This window comes from Rissa tridactyla, chromosome 1 (assembly GCF_028500815.1).
Source record: "Rissa tridactyla isolate bRisTri1 chromosome 1, bRisTri1.patW.cur.20221130, whole genome shotgun sequence".
In the NCBI taxonomy this organism is placed as follows: Eukaryota; Metazoa; Chordata; class Aves; order Charadriiformes; family Laridae; genus Rissa; species Rissa tridactyla.
This window is the reverse complement of record NC_071466.1, coordinates 211707956-211726304: the sequence shown is the minus strand read 5'-3', so window position 1 is coordinate 211726304 and position 18349 is coordinate 211707956. Positions and strand designations below refer to the sequence as shown.

The following is an 18349-nucleotide window of genomic DNA, read 5'->3' as shown; positions in this document are numbered from 1 at the left end:
TTGTGCTGATAAGTAAAATAAACAAAATAGAGTGGATAATATACTTGGAGATAACCTACTTGCCCCCAACTTGGGCATGCAGGCGGAGATATTCTAGATTACCACTGGACATCACAGTTTGCAGAATCGAGCAAAGGAGTAATAACAACTATCGATATAATTACACTTGTAATAAAATTAAAAAACCGAAGGTCTCTCCTCTTTGCAGTTTGTAATTCATTCAGCTAGGAATCAAAAGTTCATGCACTTATACAAGAGCAATAAAAAAAATTAAATATTTATTTTGAATAACAAGCTTCAGTTCAAGCTGCAATGTTGGCAATGTAGATTTTAAACACAGATCACAAAAGCGTGCACAAAAATGTATTTGAGCAAAGAACAAAATAATACTAAGAATTATACTAAACAGCTGCTGATTTTAAGGAAACAAAAAAAGGCCTGTAATCACTATACAAAATATAAAATGTATTAAACACTACCATCCACAGAACAGAGGTTTATTTTAGTTTGATTATATTTAAAAATTATTTGTGTAGTTATTTATATAGTGAATTGTAAATGAATATTATACAGTAACCTCCTTTTGGTCTGCAAAACCTTTGTTGCACTATAGCACATCCAATCACATTGCAAAAAAAGAATTATTTTTCCTTACTATCAATAAAGAAAACAATCATTGATAATACAGTAAATATTGTCAGGTCTACAAATAATGAAATTAAAAATGACTCCTTCGACTCTGAAGCGCTTTCCATGCAAAGTCAGCACTTGCTCGTTTAAACAGAGTGCACTACCAAGCAATGTCCAGGGTCGTAGATGCTCTTGGCAAGACTAAACCTTACCGTAAAATTAAAATAATAAAAAAAAATAATCAAAGATTGAATGTAATCATGCAACCCTCTTACTACTGGGTATACCCACTGTGTCGCTTATCGATTTATTGCCTTTCTGGAATATCACTCAAGGCATCAAAATTAGACTTATGATAAATATACATATAATGAAAGGACACAAACTGCTATTCGACACTACTACTGGTAATGTCTGTGCTACGTGAAAGCACCTTTAAAAAGAGCCTATGCGGCAAGAGATAAGTGTCTAAAGATTCAAAATGAATCAACAGTATTGGATAACAATATAATTCTCAACTCAGAAGCTGCCTCAAGATTAGGTGCATCTTCAGTTAATGTAACAGGAAAAAAAGGCAATGGATTTTATTTTATTAATTGTATCCACTCATAAACTGACCTAAGGCCACCAGATGTGCAGACACAACAAGTTTTCTTTTCTTTTTACAGTTCTTTTAAATTGTAGGATGATAAAGGAATAGATCTATTTAAAAACAAACAGCTATTTCATCTATATTAAGAGGTGGCACCGGGCGTCGGGTTCACGTTCTGAGTGGCCACCTGTGGTGCGACTTCAATGATTCGTGGTTTGTCTATAATTCTGGCTGTGCGGTTGCCCTTCTCTACGATGCCGATAATCCATGCTTGGTGACCTTCGCCATATTTTGGAGACTTGATCTCGGCACAAAAACGTGCTGCCTGTTCTCGTGGTAAACAGATGAGGAGGCCTCCTGCAAAGAAAAAAAGCAGAGCATTAAAACAGCTGATTGCAAAGCATTCCAACCTTGATCTGCCAAATCCTTATTTAGACAGGCACTTGGTGACTTCAGTGGATTCTGTCGAACTCCAAGAGAAGACAAGGTGGAAGTCTGAGCTCTGGCTTTACAGAAAGAAATTTGTGCCTAAATTCAGTGTTTAGAGGGTATGTAAATCAAGCCAAATACACACAAAAGATGTTGGCAAAAGGACATCCTACTGCTGCCAACAAATGACATACTGAAACAACACCAGCATTGTAAACTTCCCACAAAGTACTGCAAAGTGCCTCTACACAGAAACGTTTTGGATAAAGGTCATATTCAGGTACCTACAACCGCATATTGGTAGCGGCTGATTCTGCAAGTAATCCCATTTCCTGCAATGACATCAGTCATCAAAGTAGGGACTGTTACCAGAGAATGCAACAGGCAGAAAATTAAGCTTAGGCTTCATCCAGTGCTTCCTGCGACAATCCTTCTGACCCCTTTGTTAGGGAATTTTCTAACCTCTTTTAGCCTTTCCCGTAAGATATTTTTCTCAGAGACAACCGAAAAATATGTACTAATTAATGCTTTTCAGAAGCAGCACAGTAACAAACTAGCAAGCTTGCTGTGCTGCAACACAGAGCAGCAAACTCATCTGCAGATGCCTAATTAAACCTCAAAGCACTGCACGCTACATGCCGTTTGCGCAGCTCCTGTCTGTACGCTGTGTCGCGTTCTGACACAGCAGCCTCTTCTAAGGGATGTTAAAATATCAGCTCCACTGGAAAATATCTGGAGAAGACAGGCAAGAGAATATATTCATGCAAACAAGAGTTTGGGCACCTGCTTAGGCTTGCTTACTCCTAAAGAGTTATTTGACCCAAAGTCTTCTCATCTGGGCGAAGGGCATAAACCAGCAGCACAAGTCGTGCCACCAGCTCTGAGCCAACCCTGGGGGTGAAGGGCCTCCTGCTGAGCCAGCCACCCTGGCCCACCTCCTCCTCCATGGCCCTTGAGCAGCTTTTTAGCACCTTGGGAACCTTTATGTTTGCTTTTCCAAGCAAACAGTTCTCTCAGTAGTAACTAAAGACACTTAGTTTAGGCCATGAGGAATAAGCAGCTACTGAACAGGAGGAATTATTTATAAGGATATGTGGATTTGTGAAAGTTATTTTTTAGGTTCTATATGAAGCAAATGAGCGTGCCATCCAGAAAAACACCTACCTCCCTCAAACATTTCAAAACAACAAAAAAACCCACACTCAAAACGCTTGAAAGACAGTGTTTAAACTACTCTAGGTGTAACGAGACACATCAATGGCACAGGGATTATGTGTCATTCCCATGGAAGGCTCTAAATCAAATTGAAGAGAAACTTATGTCATGATGCGAGTCAGGGAAGAGGGTTTTAAGTGCAGAGAACATGCTAACTAGCCAGAAGGGAGAAGTATGGTGAAAAAGGAAATAAGAAAGAGCACAAGAATAACCTTCACTCAATTATCTTTTCCCTACACACTCTCTTTCTGCAATTTTGTATCACTTGTATGCATATCCTGTTAACGTTCTTTGGCAAGATCAGAAAAAGTGGATGAAATCCCAGTTTCCAATCAAAAAATAACCTCCCACCTGCTGGCTGCATCCCACAGTTTGATTGATAAGCCTTAATAGAGGCTATATCTTGATCAGTAGTAGGATTCCCATCTGCAGGGATTATAATTATTTCTATAGTAGATTGACCAGTATGTTTAACGCTTTGGGTAAGTCCTTAAGGTCTTCCACTATGAATTCTATTCTATTTTATGTTATTGGTCTTCCCCTCCCCAGCTGCTGTTTTTTGTCCCATGGACAAGATGTCTTCATCTGTGCAAGGTCACGGCCACCACAAGTTTAAGTTGTTGCAACATGCCTGTGGAAAAGGAAGCAGCAGTGCTATTTGCACCGAAACAGGCAGCATTTCATGGTGTACCGAGTCTGAGGTCTGTGTCAGCCACCACCGAAGATGTAGACACTTGGTGTCTGTCCTGGCTTACCTTTTAAAAAATGTAAGGCTTTTTTTTGGTAAGAGGTTTTGAACACTGTTGCTTTTAACTGTTCTAGTGCAAGCAGGGAACTGGACAGAAAACTTCAAAAGCAAACTAGACAAAGCTTTGCAATTAAGAGCAGAGATACAAACAGTTTGTGAATTGAAACCCAGTGTCCCTGCTCCTGCTAATGGTTTTCTACCACAATGACTAACAAAAGGATGAGATCATTAGCCATGCCTCTTGCCAGGCACTAACGCAGCCCTAGTTTTCTACCCATCTGCCTATTTCTACAAAATTTGCGCCAGCACCCTGTTGTTGACATACCTCTACTACACTAAAAAAGTTGGCTGACACCAGACAACAGTTTATTACAAGAGGACTGGCAAAAATACACCCATGCATGAATAGCCCACAAGGAGTAACTTTGTAACTCATTTCTGCAAACAGCCAGCCTAATAAACAGAATTAAGTTTTTTGAAACTAACTGCCCGACTGCACCTTTAATCCTTAACCAAAGAATTACGTAAAAGAGAGCCCAAAATAACGTAAAACTGCAATTTTAAGAAAATACACCCTAAGCAAGAGTGCCTGTGTAGGATGGAACAGATGACATAATAGATCTTTCCAACACTGACTTCTGTCAACAGGTGCCCAACAAATGCGCACTGGAAAAAAAACCAACAGTCTTAAAATCCATTAAAATCGTTTCCCAGTAAATTTCTCATTGCCTGCCCACTCTGCTGTAAACATCTGTTCACAAAGGAAGAAGCTACAGACAGAGCATTTCTGGAAGTTTAAGACAACAGAGAAAGAGCATCTCTGCATTACGGTATGGACAGCCCTGAGCAGCCCTACCAAAGGCATCCTCACAACTGGATACAGAGGTGCGGCAAGGCCGACACTCGCCTTCGTATAAATCAACACCGGGACATGAAAGTGGGCAAACAGCCTGGGTCTGAATGCTACGGAGCCATCCCAGCACACACACCATGCCCACGCTAATCCACACTGCTGCGATGTGTCAGGCTATCCAGCGTAAGCCTAAAGCCTATGGGACCGCAGTTATACAGCTTTCAGCTCAGAGCTAAAGCCACATGGCTACGGATCTTTCCAATATTTGGCAGACACCGCCCTGTAACAAATCCCTGTAGCCACCTCTAACGCGAGAAATGCAACGCTGCGATGAAATCAAATATATGTGTTTTGAGGCACCCAAAGTTCACAAATAACCACTTACGTCTTGCTGTTTTTTCCATCATCATCTATCTATGTTGAAACATAAGCCGTTCAGCATTTCAGACACCTCTTGCTCAGTCCCAAAAGAGATTCTGAAGTCAACTGTTTTCTGCTTCCAAGTACTCTCACAACAGCACACACATCCGCACAGTTTTACATTCCTTCAGTGAAAAGGCAGAATTGGATATCCCCAGGGTGCAGGACGGGCAGCTCGGAACTGAAGACTCAAGCGCTCTGTTTGCAGCTAAACCATTCCCGTGCCAACTGCTCTACAAACCTCTGCCACAGCCACCCACCTGAAAGAGCATCCTGCAACTCCAGCTCTGCGTCCACGCTATTTTTTGGACTCTTTCCAATCGGTAACAAATGCTACTAGCACTCTGGTTATGTGGACTCCTGGGTAATAAGAATCTGTCTGGTGCTACCAATCTTATTGACAGAGTTTGCCAAACTGCCACCAGATATTTCTGGTCTCTGCTAACCGATGCTGGATTTGAACTCTTGAAAGGGTTCACGTCCCGTATCCTATTACACATCATCTTATACAGCCTCTGTAGGACAGAGCGTCTGCTTAAACACAGATGGCTAAGGAACAATTCAGCAGATCACGGTAAGCTGTATATTCGCAAGGGGAAAAGTTTATGGCTCTCACTGTGATGCTTCTTTCCAGATCTTTGGACTGTTTTGCTTCAAGGGGCCCCCTCTGTTGTGAACTGCAGAGAACTTGGATAATACTTTTGGAGAGCAGGAAGAGGGTGGGGAAATGAGATAAGAGAAAAGGCAGATTTGTAGCTACATCTTCTCCACTTCCCAAAGAGAAAGAAAAGTCAGATTGAAGAAAACAAAATGGAACAGTACAGAAGATTCAAGGGGAATATGAAGTAGAGAGACTTCCAGCAGAAGACAGCGATCATGCTAGTCAGCAAAGTGGTCTACGCTTAACAATAAGGCAACTTTCAAACCTCAGAAGTTCTTATCACCTGATGATTGTTTAAATGCTTATCTGAAATGGAACTTGGTGTCCGTAGCCCGATTCTCAGTAGATGTCTGTTGTATTCATTGCCACTGCAACTGGCAGCTTTATTGAATACAGAACTCAAGTAATGAATGGGTTGGAAACTTTTTATTTTGCTGCTTGTCACAGTCCCTTAAAGTCAGTTTTCATAAATATAAGGGAAAAAAAAAATCTACGTTCTTGGATGTCTGTGTGCTGTGGATAGAGAAGGCCTCAGTTGCCAAGACTGGCCCATTCAGTGCTAAACTTCACACATATTCATAATCAGAAACAAAACACCACTCATTTGACTGGCAAACCTACTGCAGGTGGCTTTACCTGTGAGAAAACTGTGTCAGCTGTGCTGGGATTTTCAGATAGTCACTGTTCTGGAGTTAACAGCTAAGAGAAAAATAGGTTTCGCAAGAATTTAGAGTCATCACTAACTTCTAACTGCAAAACGTTCTAGATACAGCAAGGGTTTCTATGATAGTGTTTCATAAGGGAGTAGAAGGCATTCAGGATGGGATGGTGGTTTGGAAGTTAGGCTGAAAGTGTTAATTGTGAACAGTTCTGTGGCTAATGCTCATTAGCTTGGCTACACGCCAAACCAACTGTGATTTTGAATGCACATGATTCGTACATTTGAAATGTTATTAAATTCTAACGCGGAGGTGTAGGGAAGGAAGAGGGTGGCACAACTGTCACCTACCTGAAGTCTCCGGACAAGTCCCGTGCATGAGGCCAAACATATTGCCACAAGCCTTACTGACAGCTGCCATCTTAGCAAGAACAGGGAGGTTATGAATAACAAAGGACACCTCATTTCGCTGCTGCTTGGCAAGGTTTTGTGCATGCCCCAGGATTCCAAATCCTGTGATGTCTGTAGCTGCATGTGCATTGAAAGTGTGCATGAGTCCAGCAGCTACGAGAGAGGGGGTGGGGAGGGGAAAAATCAGGAAAAAAATTATTCAACAATATTGTGCACAGTTTGAATTAAGTTGCATACCTTTAATTGGAATCAGGTTGTTTTACTGCTTAAATTAATAATAAAAAAAATCATGCTTGAAGGGAACGGGAATTCACCAATACTGCATGTAACCCTTAAAAACTTCAACTTGTATTTAAGGTATTAAATCATGCTGAAAAACCAGCACCGAATTTATATTTATGAGCATGCGCTATTAGACATGTGCTACTAATTTATATTAGCGCTCTAAGAAACAGGGGCTTGCTCCAGATTCAAACTTCCCAAAGTTGAGGGCCAAAGGTTCTGAGCTCAAATTTGCTTCAATACGGGCAAGGACCAGACTCATCCTGCATTAGGTTTCTCACATCTCCTTCCCTGCCCCTCGATAAAACGATCACATCAGAACTTAAGTTCTGGACACTTTAAGAGCTTAAGAACAAAGCCTGCAGGTTGCGGGGGAAGGGCCCCAGCCTCCCCACCTATGCATTCATGAAATTCTTGGGCACTTGCAACTACAGAGCCCTGGGTGGGAGAAGGGCACCTCTGCATGCAGGACAATAGCTCCAATTAAGAATATTTAAGTGTATATAAAGGTGCCTGACAAGAGTGAATGGAGAAAAACAAAACCAAGAATGCTTTGCCCTTCTTCGGTGCTTCCCAGTGGAAGAGCAGGACCCATGTCTTTTCCATAAAACAATCCTGGTCATTTATTTTTCCTGGAAGACTTTGCGAAATTCAGAATGAAAAAACAGTGGGATGACATAACAAATACCAAATGAAAACTGAATAAATGGGAGACAAGATAATTAACTATTCCTCTTCCTTCAGCTGAGAAGTAAGGAAACACCTAATTCAATTCTCTGCTCCTCCAAAAATAATCTGAACAAATAATGGAAATCCTGGATTAAAATTTCTAGGGTAAAAGCAGAACCTTTCCCCTGTCAAAATTAAAAGAAAAAAAAAAATAAAAAAGCAAACATCACCAAAACAGGGGAAAAAAAAAACAGAAAAGAAAACATGTGCTACAACTTCCATACTTTGGGAAGCACATAACATAAAAAAATTAAAAAAATAAAATTTTAAATTGAAGCATACAAAAACGAGGAGCTTTTCCTTTTTTATTCTATTTCTAATTTTTTAACCTTTTTACAGTCAGGCCCTCACGAGTTCTCTAGGCACAGAAGATAAGGAACATATCCAACATATTTCCCTTTTAAAACATCCTCTAACTCACAGGGATGTTACTCGCAGCACTCACATGAGTCATAATCATCTCCAGCGGCATTTGTGTTTTTGCTGTATAATTAAAAGAGGGCGTTTGATTTTAATTTGCTTGCTTCACAAGCACTGAACAGCAGAAAGATGGGGCAGAAGGAAGGGATAAAGCGGCTGTGTCACATTTCCCCACAGCAGTGAAATGAAATTAAGTAGGGAATTAGAAAAACCTACAACCTCCCCCCCAACACACACACCTCTTCTTACCTGTTCTGTTCAGTCGTGCCATATTCATCATTGCTTCCTGGTATGCTAGTTCTACATCTTCTTGCGTTACCACTAGTTTGATTTTATTCCACTTTTCTGGCTAATGGATGAAATAAAGATGGTTCTTTTAGATTTTCAGCTATATATTTTTAAAGCACACTCACACCACTTCAAAAAAATCCTTCATTCAAAATGCACTTGTATTTTTTCTTTTTTTTTTTTTTTTTTTTAAACTCAGTTAAAGAGGGGCAAAAAGTTCAACAGTCAGAGGTGTGTGCCTTACTCTGCTGTACCTAACTGAAGTTCATTTAAAGATCTATTTGGCACTAAGCACCTCAAATCTTGGCTTCAGCAGCAGAGTGGAGTGGAATAACCTATCCTTGGGCAAAGAACTCTTTCAAGGCAACTCTCTGGCTCGAACTCCACAGCCAAATTAAATTTGTTGCTGGATGTTGAGACTGGTAATCTCTGGCTGCTTAGCTTTTTTTTTTTAAGAGACAATTCTTAAGTTCACATCTGGGCACTTTGATCAAGAAAGGCCACTGATATCCACAAGTCCGGGTCTGAGGAACGTATGCTACGGCAGGATGTAGTCACTCTAGTGAGTTAGGATTAAGACAGTTTCATAAACTTCCTTTACAGTTTAATATCAGCATCTCCTTCCACCCCTTCTCCAGTGTCTTGTATGGACTCATGCCTCCATCACATGCTAAACAAGGCTTTTCATCCCAAAATGGTCTCAGAACAATTTAGGAAATGGTACCTTTATAAAGGGCAATTGTTTCATTCAAAGCTGAAGTAATTCCAGATCCAGAACGAAACAAAGCAACTATTTAGCGGTTAGTAGCAACACTACAAACTGGTTTAATTTTCTTCTTTTTTTGCAATGGAAATATAATTAGAGAACTGAAAGTAAACAAAAAATGGGATTTTTTTAAGCCACAGTGCCTAACACTGCCATTCCACAGAATAAACGCGCAGCACAAATTTATTACTAAATCAAAGGTGCAAAAAGTACTAAGAATTGGTATATGATGCTGCACTGTGGAAGGATCTTGTCAAAGAGGCTCTTATCCTTCACAAACGAGTGCTGACTTAGAGGGGTGTAAGAGGGAACCCAGAAGTGGCAAGGAGAAGAGACTGGTCAGCCAAAACAAATAATTTGTTAAAGAGCAAGGAAGTATATCAGTAAGACCAGAGCTTCTGCAATTAGTTTGAACTGAGTCTGAGCAATTAAGTAAGAGAGAGAGCAAATTAAAAAAATAAATGAGGCTATTAGAGAGGGGACACAATAGTGATTCTTCTTACTGCGGGTATGACTGAAAAACCTGAGCAGTCATTCTGCCTGAGTTTTCAAAAACACAGTTCTGAGGCTGATCATGGGATGGAAATCAGTCAGATGATGGGAATGGAAATCAAAGATGAGGTGGAAGCAGAACTCAAGGCTGAGGACAGAAGAGCCACAAACACAGGTAGGATATAAATTAGATGCAAATTCCTCTCCACTATAGCAATTAGATTAGTGGAGAGGAAACAGAGGCAGAAAAGCTCACAAAAATCCCCAAACAACTTTTAAAAACAAGCTTAGATTTCCAAATGTGAAGGGTCAAGTAGACAACAACAAGAGCTAGACAACCCCTTCTGAAGGGGGACAGCACAGCAACCCCTTTCGTGCTTTTCAGCTGAAAGAGGAAAAGGCAAAGGGATGCCAGTTCCCAGCCGTGGACCAGCCTAATCAGTCCACATCATCAGCCTGGCAGCCAAAGCCACAGCAAACAGCTTCATCACCCCTAGCACATCCCTGACCTGCTCCCCTGGGGCCCCAGCTCCCCCCAGACTCTTTGCAGCCTCCTCCCTTGCACTCCATGGCAGCTGCTGCCAACAACACAGCTGGGGCTCGGCTGCAACAACGCTGGCAGCAAACAAGCAAGGAGCACAAATTTTGCCTCTATTTGGATCTTCCTTTCACTTGTCACCAGGAACTCATTCACTACTGCTCTGTTTAAATACCTGAGCTGTTAGGTTGGTGTCTTTTTGTTTGGTTGGTTTTTTTTTTCCTCTTTACGTTTGTTTTGCAGCCTCATATCTCTACACTCATTTTCCTTTTTTTTTTCACCTATGCATAAACTTGCCATACTATGTACCTTCTCTCACATACTTTTTCATACAAATTCCCTACAAAAACTTGATTTACAGGTGGATTTGTGCTGGGTAATTCTAGTTTCACTTTCCCTACTCTTTCACAAAACAAAGCTAGAGAAAAGGCAGCACAGCTACTCAGAAATTTTCCTGCCATAGCAAAGATATATTCTGTTTACACATAATAGGAGGATTGATTTCCTTGCTGTCCTCATTTTTCAGACCAGAAAGTGTTTCTGGCTGACAGTCAAGGAAATTAGAAGGACTTGAAATATGTGGAAATATCCTTAATTTGCAAGTCTGTTTGTCAGTACAATAATAGATATATTAAGAAGTACGATTATGGCCAAAAAACATACTATAAAATTGGTGTCTTGTTGTTTCACTTAATTTTCATATCAAGATTATCTGAGGCCCTGATCCTTATATCTGCTTGGAAAACACAGGTCAAAATTGCTAGGCCAGGCCCTATGAAGAAGGAGATAAATATTTTTTTCTTGTTGCTCATTATTCAGATTCAGACTCCAATGAAGGTTTAAGCTGGTTCTCTCCCACTTTTGCAAACACAGGCTTTGTAATTAGAATTCATCCAACAATGTAGTGGCCAACAGCCAAGACGAAGTAGACTCCAGCTCACTCCTCTGCCAGTCTATTGGCTCAGTAGTCCCAAAAGTAGAAAAGATGCATCTTTTTAAAGTGTAAACTGAGCAGTTATAATTCTGAAGACACGTTCTCGGAGCCAGACAACATAAGCAGATGCCAATTTTGCAGTCACTTTTCAGTTCAGTAGTTACATTTTTGCCTGAAGTAACAGATGGAAGTATGCCTACATACATAATGCTGCTAGAAATATTCTTATTGAATGCACAGGGTAATACATGTGAAGCAGAGATATATTTCCATGTACAAAAGCAGAACAAGAACACAGACAGCAATCTTGGCCTAATTGCCATCCATAAGCTTTTGCCAATTACTTTGGCACGTGGAGTAGGGCATAATTTTACCCAGGGTGTTGTTCTGTTAGTAAACAATTTTGTTTATTACAGCAATGCCTGAGAACTAACTAAGAACTAGATACAGTTAAGATGGGCTCACTAAGCAGAAAACAGTAAACTGTCTCGATTCCAAAAGAGTTTTCCACGTACACAGGTAAGGCTGACACACCAAGGAGGAAAGAGGAGAGAGAGAGGTGGTAGATCATTCCCAACTGAGCCCTCAGTGTACTTACGCAGAAAGCCCAAGAACACAGAGTTTGTCATTTTGAGGTTTTGAGGGAATAAGGAAGGTCACCTGTAAATCACCCCTCTTCCCTATTTCTTTTTTTTTTTTGCAGTGTACTCACAATATCTAGCCACTGGTGGACAGCTACAGCCACTTGTGTTCCCAAGGGTTTAGTTAATACAAGCACGTCTCCTGGCACTGCATTGTCTGGCCTGAAAACAAACAATTCATATATTAATTACATAGTGAGATTCACACACGTTATTAGGAATAAGTGCTGATAATTACATTTTCACAGACCCCTGTATCTTGCTGCACAGTTAAAAAACTGACTAATTGCAGAATTACCCTTTGGGATTCATTGCCATGGGACATTATTGAGCGAAAAGCTACAAACTTATTTAAAAATGCTAATCCTTCTTTCTTGAAATGTAACAATGCTTGCAGTCAGATACACACAAAATGACATCTTTTCTTTCAATTTACTGGAGACATAAGGTAGGACAGGGAAAAAAACTGACCTTTGTTACTTCAGGGCATAAGATAACCATCACCAGGATCACGAACAAATTCATTTGTATAGTGTAACACGCCACAGCGGGACATTCAAAATCAGTTACAGTTAAATGGACAGAATGCTGTAAACACTGCAATTCTGTAGTTCTCTACAGCCATTCATAGGATAATTGGGAGATGGTTTAAAATGTATTTATAAATATGACATACATTTGTGTCCCAAAACAGTCTTCAATACCTTTAAAGGTTAGAAGCTTATCTCTCCTGTCAAAAGGAGAATAGGATCAAAAGATACTAGGGGATGGGGAGAAGTAAAAGGACATCCTGTTTAAAAAAAGCAAATATGTACAAAAGGGATGTGGCATCTGTTGAGTGCTAAGGACAAATGCAAGCAGGAGAAGGTACTGCTTTATTCATCACAAGATCACAATATGGTATTTAAAGGATTTTTACCGTATCCCTTCAAACCAGTACCTTTGATTGTTTAGCGATTTAACTTACATTATAAATTCATTAGGCTGACAGACTGTCGTGGCCACTCCTCCCAAAACAATCCAGGGATTTAACACTGTTTGGCCACCAGTAACAGATGTTCCTGCCTCTTCTGCTGCATCTTTGAAACCCTGGATAATTAGAGGCATCACTTTGTCTCTTTCCTAGAGATCAAAACAGAAGTCAGAGTTTCATACACAGCAGTGCTAGTCATTTCAAGACTAGTCCGGGGCTTTAATCACTCAAACCAAACGCTCTCATGGCAAATAGCTCATGACACAAAAGCCAGCCTTAGGAAGAGGTTTGCCTCCTGAAAATTGTGTATTAGCCCAGAGAGCTATGGTTTTACAGTTCTATGTAAAAGAGGGGAGGAGACACACTTATGCTGAAGAAACAGTCTTCAAAATGTCATACAAAAATTAAAGAAATCAAAGTTCTGGAAATTCAGAACAACTACCCTGCTGTTGTAATCAGGTACAGCCACAGCAGCGCAGTGCAGTAAGGCAGAGTTAAATCAAGCTGCATTTGGCCTCCACTAACCTGCAAAGTTTCAACTTACTTCCTTCTAAGAATAAACATCCCTTTTTCTCTAGAGCAAAACAAACATACATGCTGGTCACTTCCACAAAAAAGAAAAAAAAAGATAAAAAGAAACGTAATCTATTTCAGTTTTTTCTGCTTCAGAGAGATGTTACAAAGCTGGCATAAGCAAATCAGAAGTATCTATACAGATTGATACATCAGTTGGTAATCAAATGTTGCGTTGGAGCAATACTGTCCTGAACTGACAGAAGCAGACCTCATTTTGGTGGGGATGAAGGCATTAGCTGCAGAAGATTACAATGCCACAGAAAACTGAGCTTTTAAGAAGTGACCTCAGAATGTTTATGAGGCAAGAACTATACTATGAACTGCGACATTCAATAAAACCATCTCTTCTTTAAAAAGGGTTCAAACTTTGAGGAGAGAATAGACTGAAGGTAAACACATTCGAAGCATGTTTTGCTGTTTGGGTCTTCCTTCAAAAGCAAGTACCAAAAGTCTTACCCTATCTGTCATTTTATTGCTGATTCCAAGAAGCATCAACATGTTGTCGCATTCTGTGACCCCCATAGCATAAAGGTCACTTAGGACATTGGCACACGCTATCCGTCCCTGAAAAAGAAAGACAGACAAATAAAATCTGCAGAACTGTTCATGAACGCTCAGACAAACACCTGCCATGAACAAAACTTCCAGTATGAGTTTACACTCCGGGACAGCTGTTTATTCCACAGTCTCCTGCATTAAGAAGCCCATCCAAATATATGGTATGATCCACTTCATGCAACCTGCCCATCTAGAAGAGGGAAGGTAAGAATTCCACCACAGGTAAAGTGAGAATTCATCCCAGCTGTCTTGGTCAACCCACTCTCTCACTGTCTACATAGGAATCCCACACTGAATTTAGACTGGATACCTAAACGTAGAGGTTGAAGTTAAACTCGACAAAGTCTAGCTTTGGTAACAAACTCAGATTACTTAATCCAATACGTTCCTATTAACTTTATTCCAGCACAAAACTGTACACGCTGACAAAGACGACCATTGGTGGTATGTAATTCACAACTGCAATGAAGCTAATCAAAAAGCATATATTGCTGTACCTCTTCTGCATCAGAATATGTAGGAGAAAGGGACCTTGAGAAACCTGTTTGTTCCTCTGCACTACCCTGGAGACCATGTCTACACTCCCAAGTTTTTCAAAGAGTCCTCTTGTACCCAGAAGATACAGTTGTGCCAGCACAAAGCCACACTGGGGTGCTGCTTCTGTCAGGATGTCAATAAGAAGCTGTCTGCAGAAGACAGCATGTGCAGGGGATTAAGGAGCTTAGGGTTCCCAGAAGCTGGTCTTGTCACCGCTTAGGAGCACGCACAGCTACTGAGGAGAGATGTCTGTCCCCCACCACTTGAACATTGTGGGAGATGTGTCTACTCTGACACTCATTCAAGTGACAAGGCAAGGCTACAGCGCATACATTTTAATTGACTTTTGTGTGTCTGAGCACCTTTAACAAAAAATTGTCCAAGAGACCTGGTCGTCTGCTGAAGATTCCTCTAAGAAGTCATAAAGCTGACAGGACTGAGAAGGGACCATTTCCATCACATGAGCTTAGCTACCCTAATTTTACTAAACTAATGGATCTGAGTCAGGGTTTGTTGAGGTGTAGACCCAGCACAGGTGAGGCATCAAGTTCCCTGATCCCAGAAGATTCAGGATGTGCCCTAACGGATGTCAAGATAACTTTAAAATACAGGACAAATGCTGTTGTGTTAGTCTGGAAAACTCCACACGTTTTATTAAAATTGTTTTAGGTTTGCAGCTGCAGAACTGTAACCAACATCTGGTTTTATGATTTTAAAACTGTGCTTTTCATAAAGTTCAGAGGCAACACCACCATGGTAAAAACAACAACGTGCTTATTTGACACAGTTGGACCACAGAAAGACACTTTAGCTGGAAGACAAGTTGGGGGGGAGGAAAGGAATTTAAACCACCATCTCCAAAACTTTAGCCTAATCACACATCCAGGATTTTTGCAACAATTATATTATCAGGCAGTTACTTTACCTACTGATGACATGAAATAACACCTCCAAATCACAATTAAATATAATCCAGTTTTTCATAAATTCAAGAGCCTCCAATGGCATCAGGGGAATCCCTTATATTTGAAACTGCAATATGTTTTAATTATAAATAATCTTAAAAAAAAAAACTATTAAGAGTGAGCTGTGTACTCTATGTTTTGGTGAATATTGGCTGTTCAATTTCCAGATGTTTAAGAACACTAAAGCCTGCCATTTTCCTTTTCTCGAAGGGGACTATCAAACCATTGTCTACTATCTTCACTATTTACCCAGCAAACTGATGGTTTATGCCCTCTTAGGCATGACAGATAGGTTTTTAAAACCACACTGACAACAGCTCTCTATTCGAATAGTCAGAGGTCGGCCTAACACTGCTTTTGCCAATTGGCAAAACCACTACAGAAACAAATTCAGGGAGTGCAAGTCTGAAGTAGCAGAGGGAAGAATACATGGCTTGCAAAGACTGATAAACACGACAGGATTCACAGAGGCCAGCCTAGCTGGGTCCCACATGCTACATGACTGTATACTTAGTCTCACTGAAACACAAGAATGCATGTACAATCCTACTAACTATTTATAAGGGTAACGGATAAAGTATCAGACCCCCATCTCCAGTCTTTAGTGAAGGTTCTTAAAAGAGCACCAAAGAGCTTTCTGGAACAGAGGGGGAAGGAAGTCCATTCACAGACCAGCCAGTTTCCAGCTCCTGTACTCAAAAAGGCATCTCCAAACTGCGACAAGGAAGGCCAGTACCAGTCCCTTGATGCTGATTATGAAACTTATTTTCAATTGCTTGTAACTTTTCCACTTAAATGGTTTGATATTGGAAAAGTCCTATGCTGGATACAGATTTCACAGATGTACATCCTAGGGGTACTTCAGACAACATGGATTGAGTGTTTTCAAGAACAAAGCCAAAGAGGAGGGGAAAGGGGAAAAGATGGAAGAGTTCTTTTGCATGTAACTGCAGAACTTCATTTTAAAATAGGCAGTGACAAAGTGAGAGAAAGCAGAAATCCAAAGTTCAGCTGAGTCCACATGCAGTTTTGCCTTCCTCAGCCATTTTCTAATCCCTTCTGTCACCACACTCAGCTTGGAGTCCCTTTGCACTTCTGGCTTTCACTCCTTGCTTCCATTCCCCCCAACTAAGAAGAAAGATCAGATAAGGAGCTGCAGGTAGACACTGCGTACAGAGAAAGGAACAGACTCTAAATTAGGGAACATCTGCCCAAAACCAGACTAGAATTGACTAGGTAAGAAGACAAGAGCAGAAGATCAAGGTGCAGTGTGGACTGCATGTGAGTGATAACAAGAACAGGGAGTGGTAACAAACAGGCATGGGTCAGAGGGCATCTAGACTAAAAATAAGGAAAGAAGCAGTTGGAGAAGCAAGGCAGCGGCAGTCTGCCTTGAACAGTGTCCAGAGCACACTCCTTTGGGCAGCCTGGACACCAACTCAAAATTCCTGAGTGTCACCATTCCTCTGCTCTTACCAACCCTCCATAAACCCCCAGGCAAATTGCATTTGGCTGTCCTCCAGCTGATGTTGATCCACACAAGAAAACGACAACCTCTGTTGCCCCCAGGTACTCTAGTCCTCAAGAGATAGGGCTCCCAGTAGAAGATCCGGCAGCTCTAGCCCTGCTGCATCATCGCTGCAAGTACCAGCAAAAAGGCTTGTGACAGAAGCCCTGCTCTCGGTTAGCTTTTAAGAAGACATACACACCTGCAAACAAATTAGGAAGTGGCATTCACTAGGAATGAAAAGTGAAGGACTTCAGAGTTGGAAAATGCCAAGGTTACAGTTGCTGGTGCAGGTGGATCACAGTATAGACTGCAACTATGATGCAACCGCTAAAGTTGGACTAAGTCCAAATTTACATTCCAGTCCTACCACACTGGCCCAAACCTCATCTGGGCACGGACTCATGTATCCACTCCTGTGGCATCTCAAACCCCTTCTATCTCCAAACAAAACAAGCCGCCTCCTTCACCACAGCCTTCTCACGCTGACTCTCACAAGTTTTTGTTACAAGGTGAGAAAAGAGTTTCTTGGCTGAAGTTGAACACACATATTTTTTTTTTTATTTTTTTTTTTTTTTATATCCCAGTCCCTGACGAGCTCCCACACAATGTTAAAGCAAGCCACTCAAACCAAATTTCTCAGGAGAGCCGAACAACTCTATACTCCAGAGGCCAGTCCAGATCTTGGCTGCTCAGTTTGCGGAAAGAGAGCTCTTCTGGAACAGAAATGAAAGGAGCTATGCTTGCATACGTGCACAACACCTGGTCAAGCATGCTAAAAAAGAATGAGTCGGTCCCGATCTCAAACTGCGTGTCCAAAACCTACTTGACAGGACTCACAGAACAAACAACTGTTGTGGTTTCAGTTGGGATAGAGTTCACTTTCTTACTAGCAGCTGGTATAGTGCTATGTTTTGGATTTGGGATGAGAAATACTTTTGACAGGGCACTGGTGTTTTTGGTTGTTGCTAGGCAGTCAAGGCCTTTTCTGCTCCTCATATCGCCCAACCAGCGAGTAGGCTGGGGATGCACAAGAAGCTGGGAGGAGACACAGCCAGGACAGCTGACCTCAACTGACTAAAGGGATATTCCATACCATGTCATGTCCTGCTCAGCATATAAAGCTGGGGGAAGAAGGAGGAAGGGGAGGACGTCTGGAGTGATGGCATTTGTCTTCCCAAGTAACTGTTACGCATGATGGAGCCCTGCTTTCCTGAAGACAGATGAACACCTGACTACGGATGGGAAGCAGTGAATGAAATCCTTGGTTTGCTTTGCTTGTGCACTTGGCTTTTTCTTTATCTATTAAACTGTCTTTATCTCAACCCATGAGTTTTCTCACTTTTACTCTTCTGATTCTCTCCCCCATCCAAACTGGGGGGAGTGAGCAAGCTGATTCTTGCTGCCAGCTGGGGTTAAACCACGACAGCAGCGTGCAATCATATAAACACCAGTAAAAGCATGCCTTAAAGCAAAGGAGTCATATTCAAATCACAGGAAACATGAATTTTAGTATTTCTTAACTT

General features: G+C 41.1%; 1 protein-coding gene across 3 annotated transcripts in view; it reads right to left on the bottom strand.

Annotated features, from left to right (window-relative positions):
• Positions 1–247: 247 nt before the first annotated feature.
• The window catches only part of SEPHS1 (selenophosphate synthetase 1), a 25523-nt gene continuing 7421 nt past the window's right edge, over positions 248–18349 (bottom strand). For all 3 annotated transcript variants that reach the window (XM_054190848.1, XM_054190867.1, XM_054190858.1), the window contains exons 4-9: positions 13713–13820; positions 12675–12829; positions 11779–11869; positions 8298–8397; positions 6558–6770; positions 248–1579 (exon numbers count right to left, since the gene is read on the bottom strand). In XM_054190848.1, the coding sequence (XP_054046823.1) occupies positions 1365–1579; positions 6558–6770; positions 8298–8397; positions 11779–11869; positions 12675–12829; positions 13713–13820 (882 nt within the window). In that variant the 3' untranslated portion in view covers positions 248–1364. The remainder of the gene's footprint in view (positions 1580–6557; positions 6771–8297; positions 8398–11778; positions 11870–12674; positions 12830–13712; positions 13821–18349) is intronic.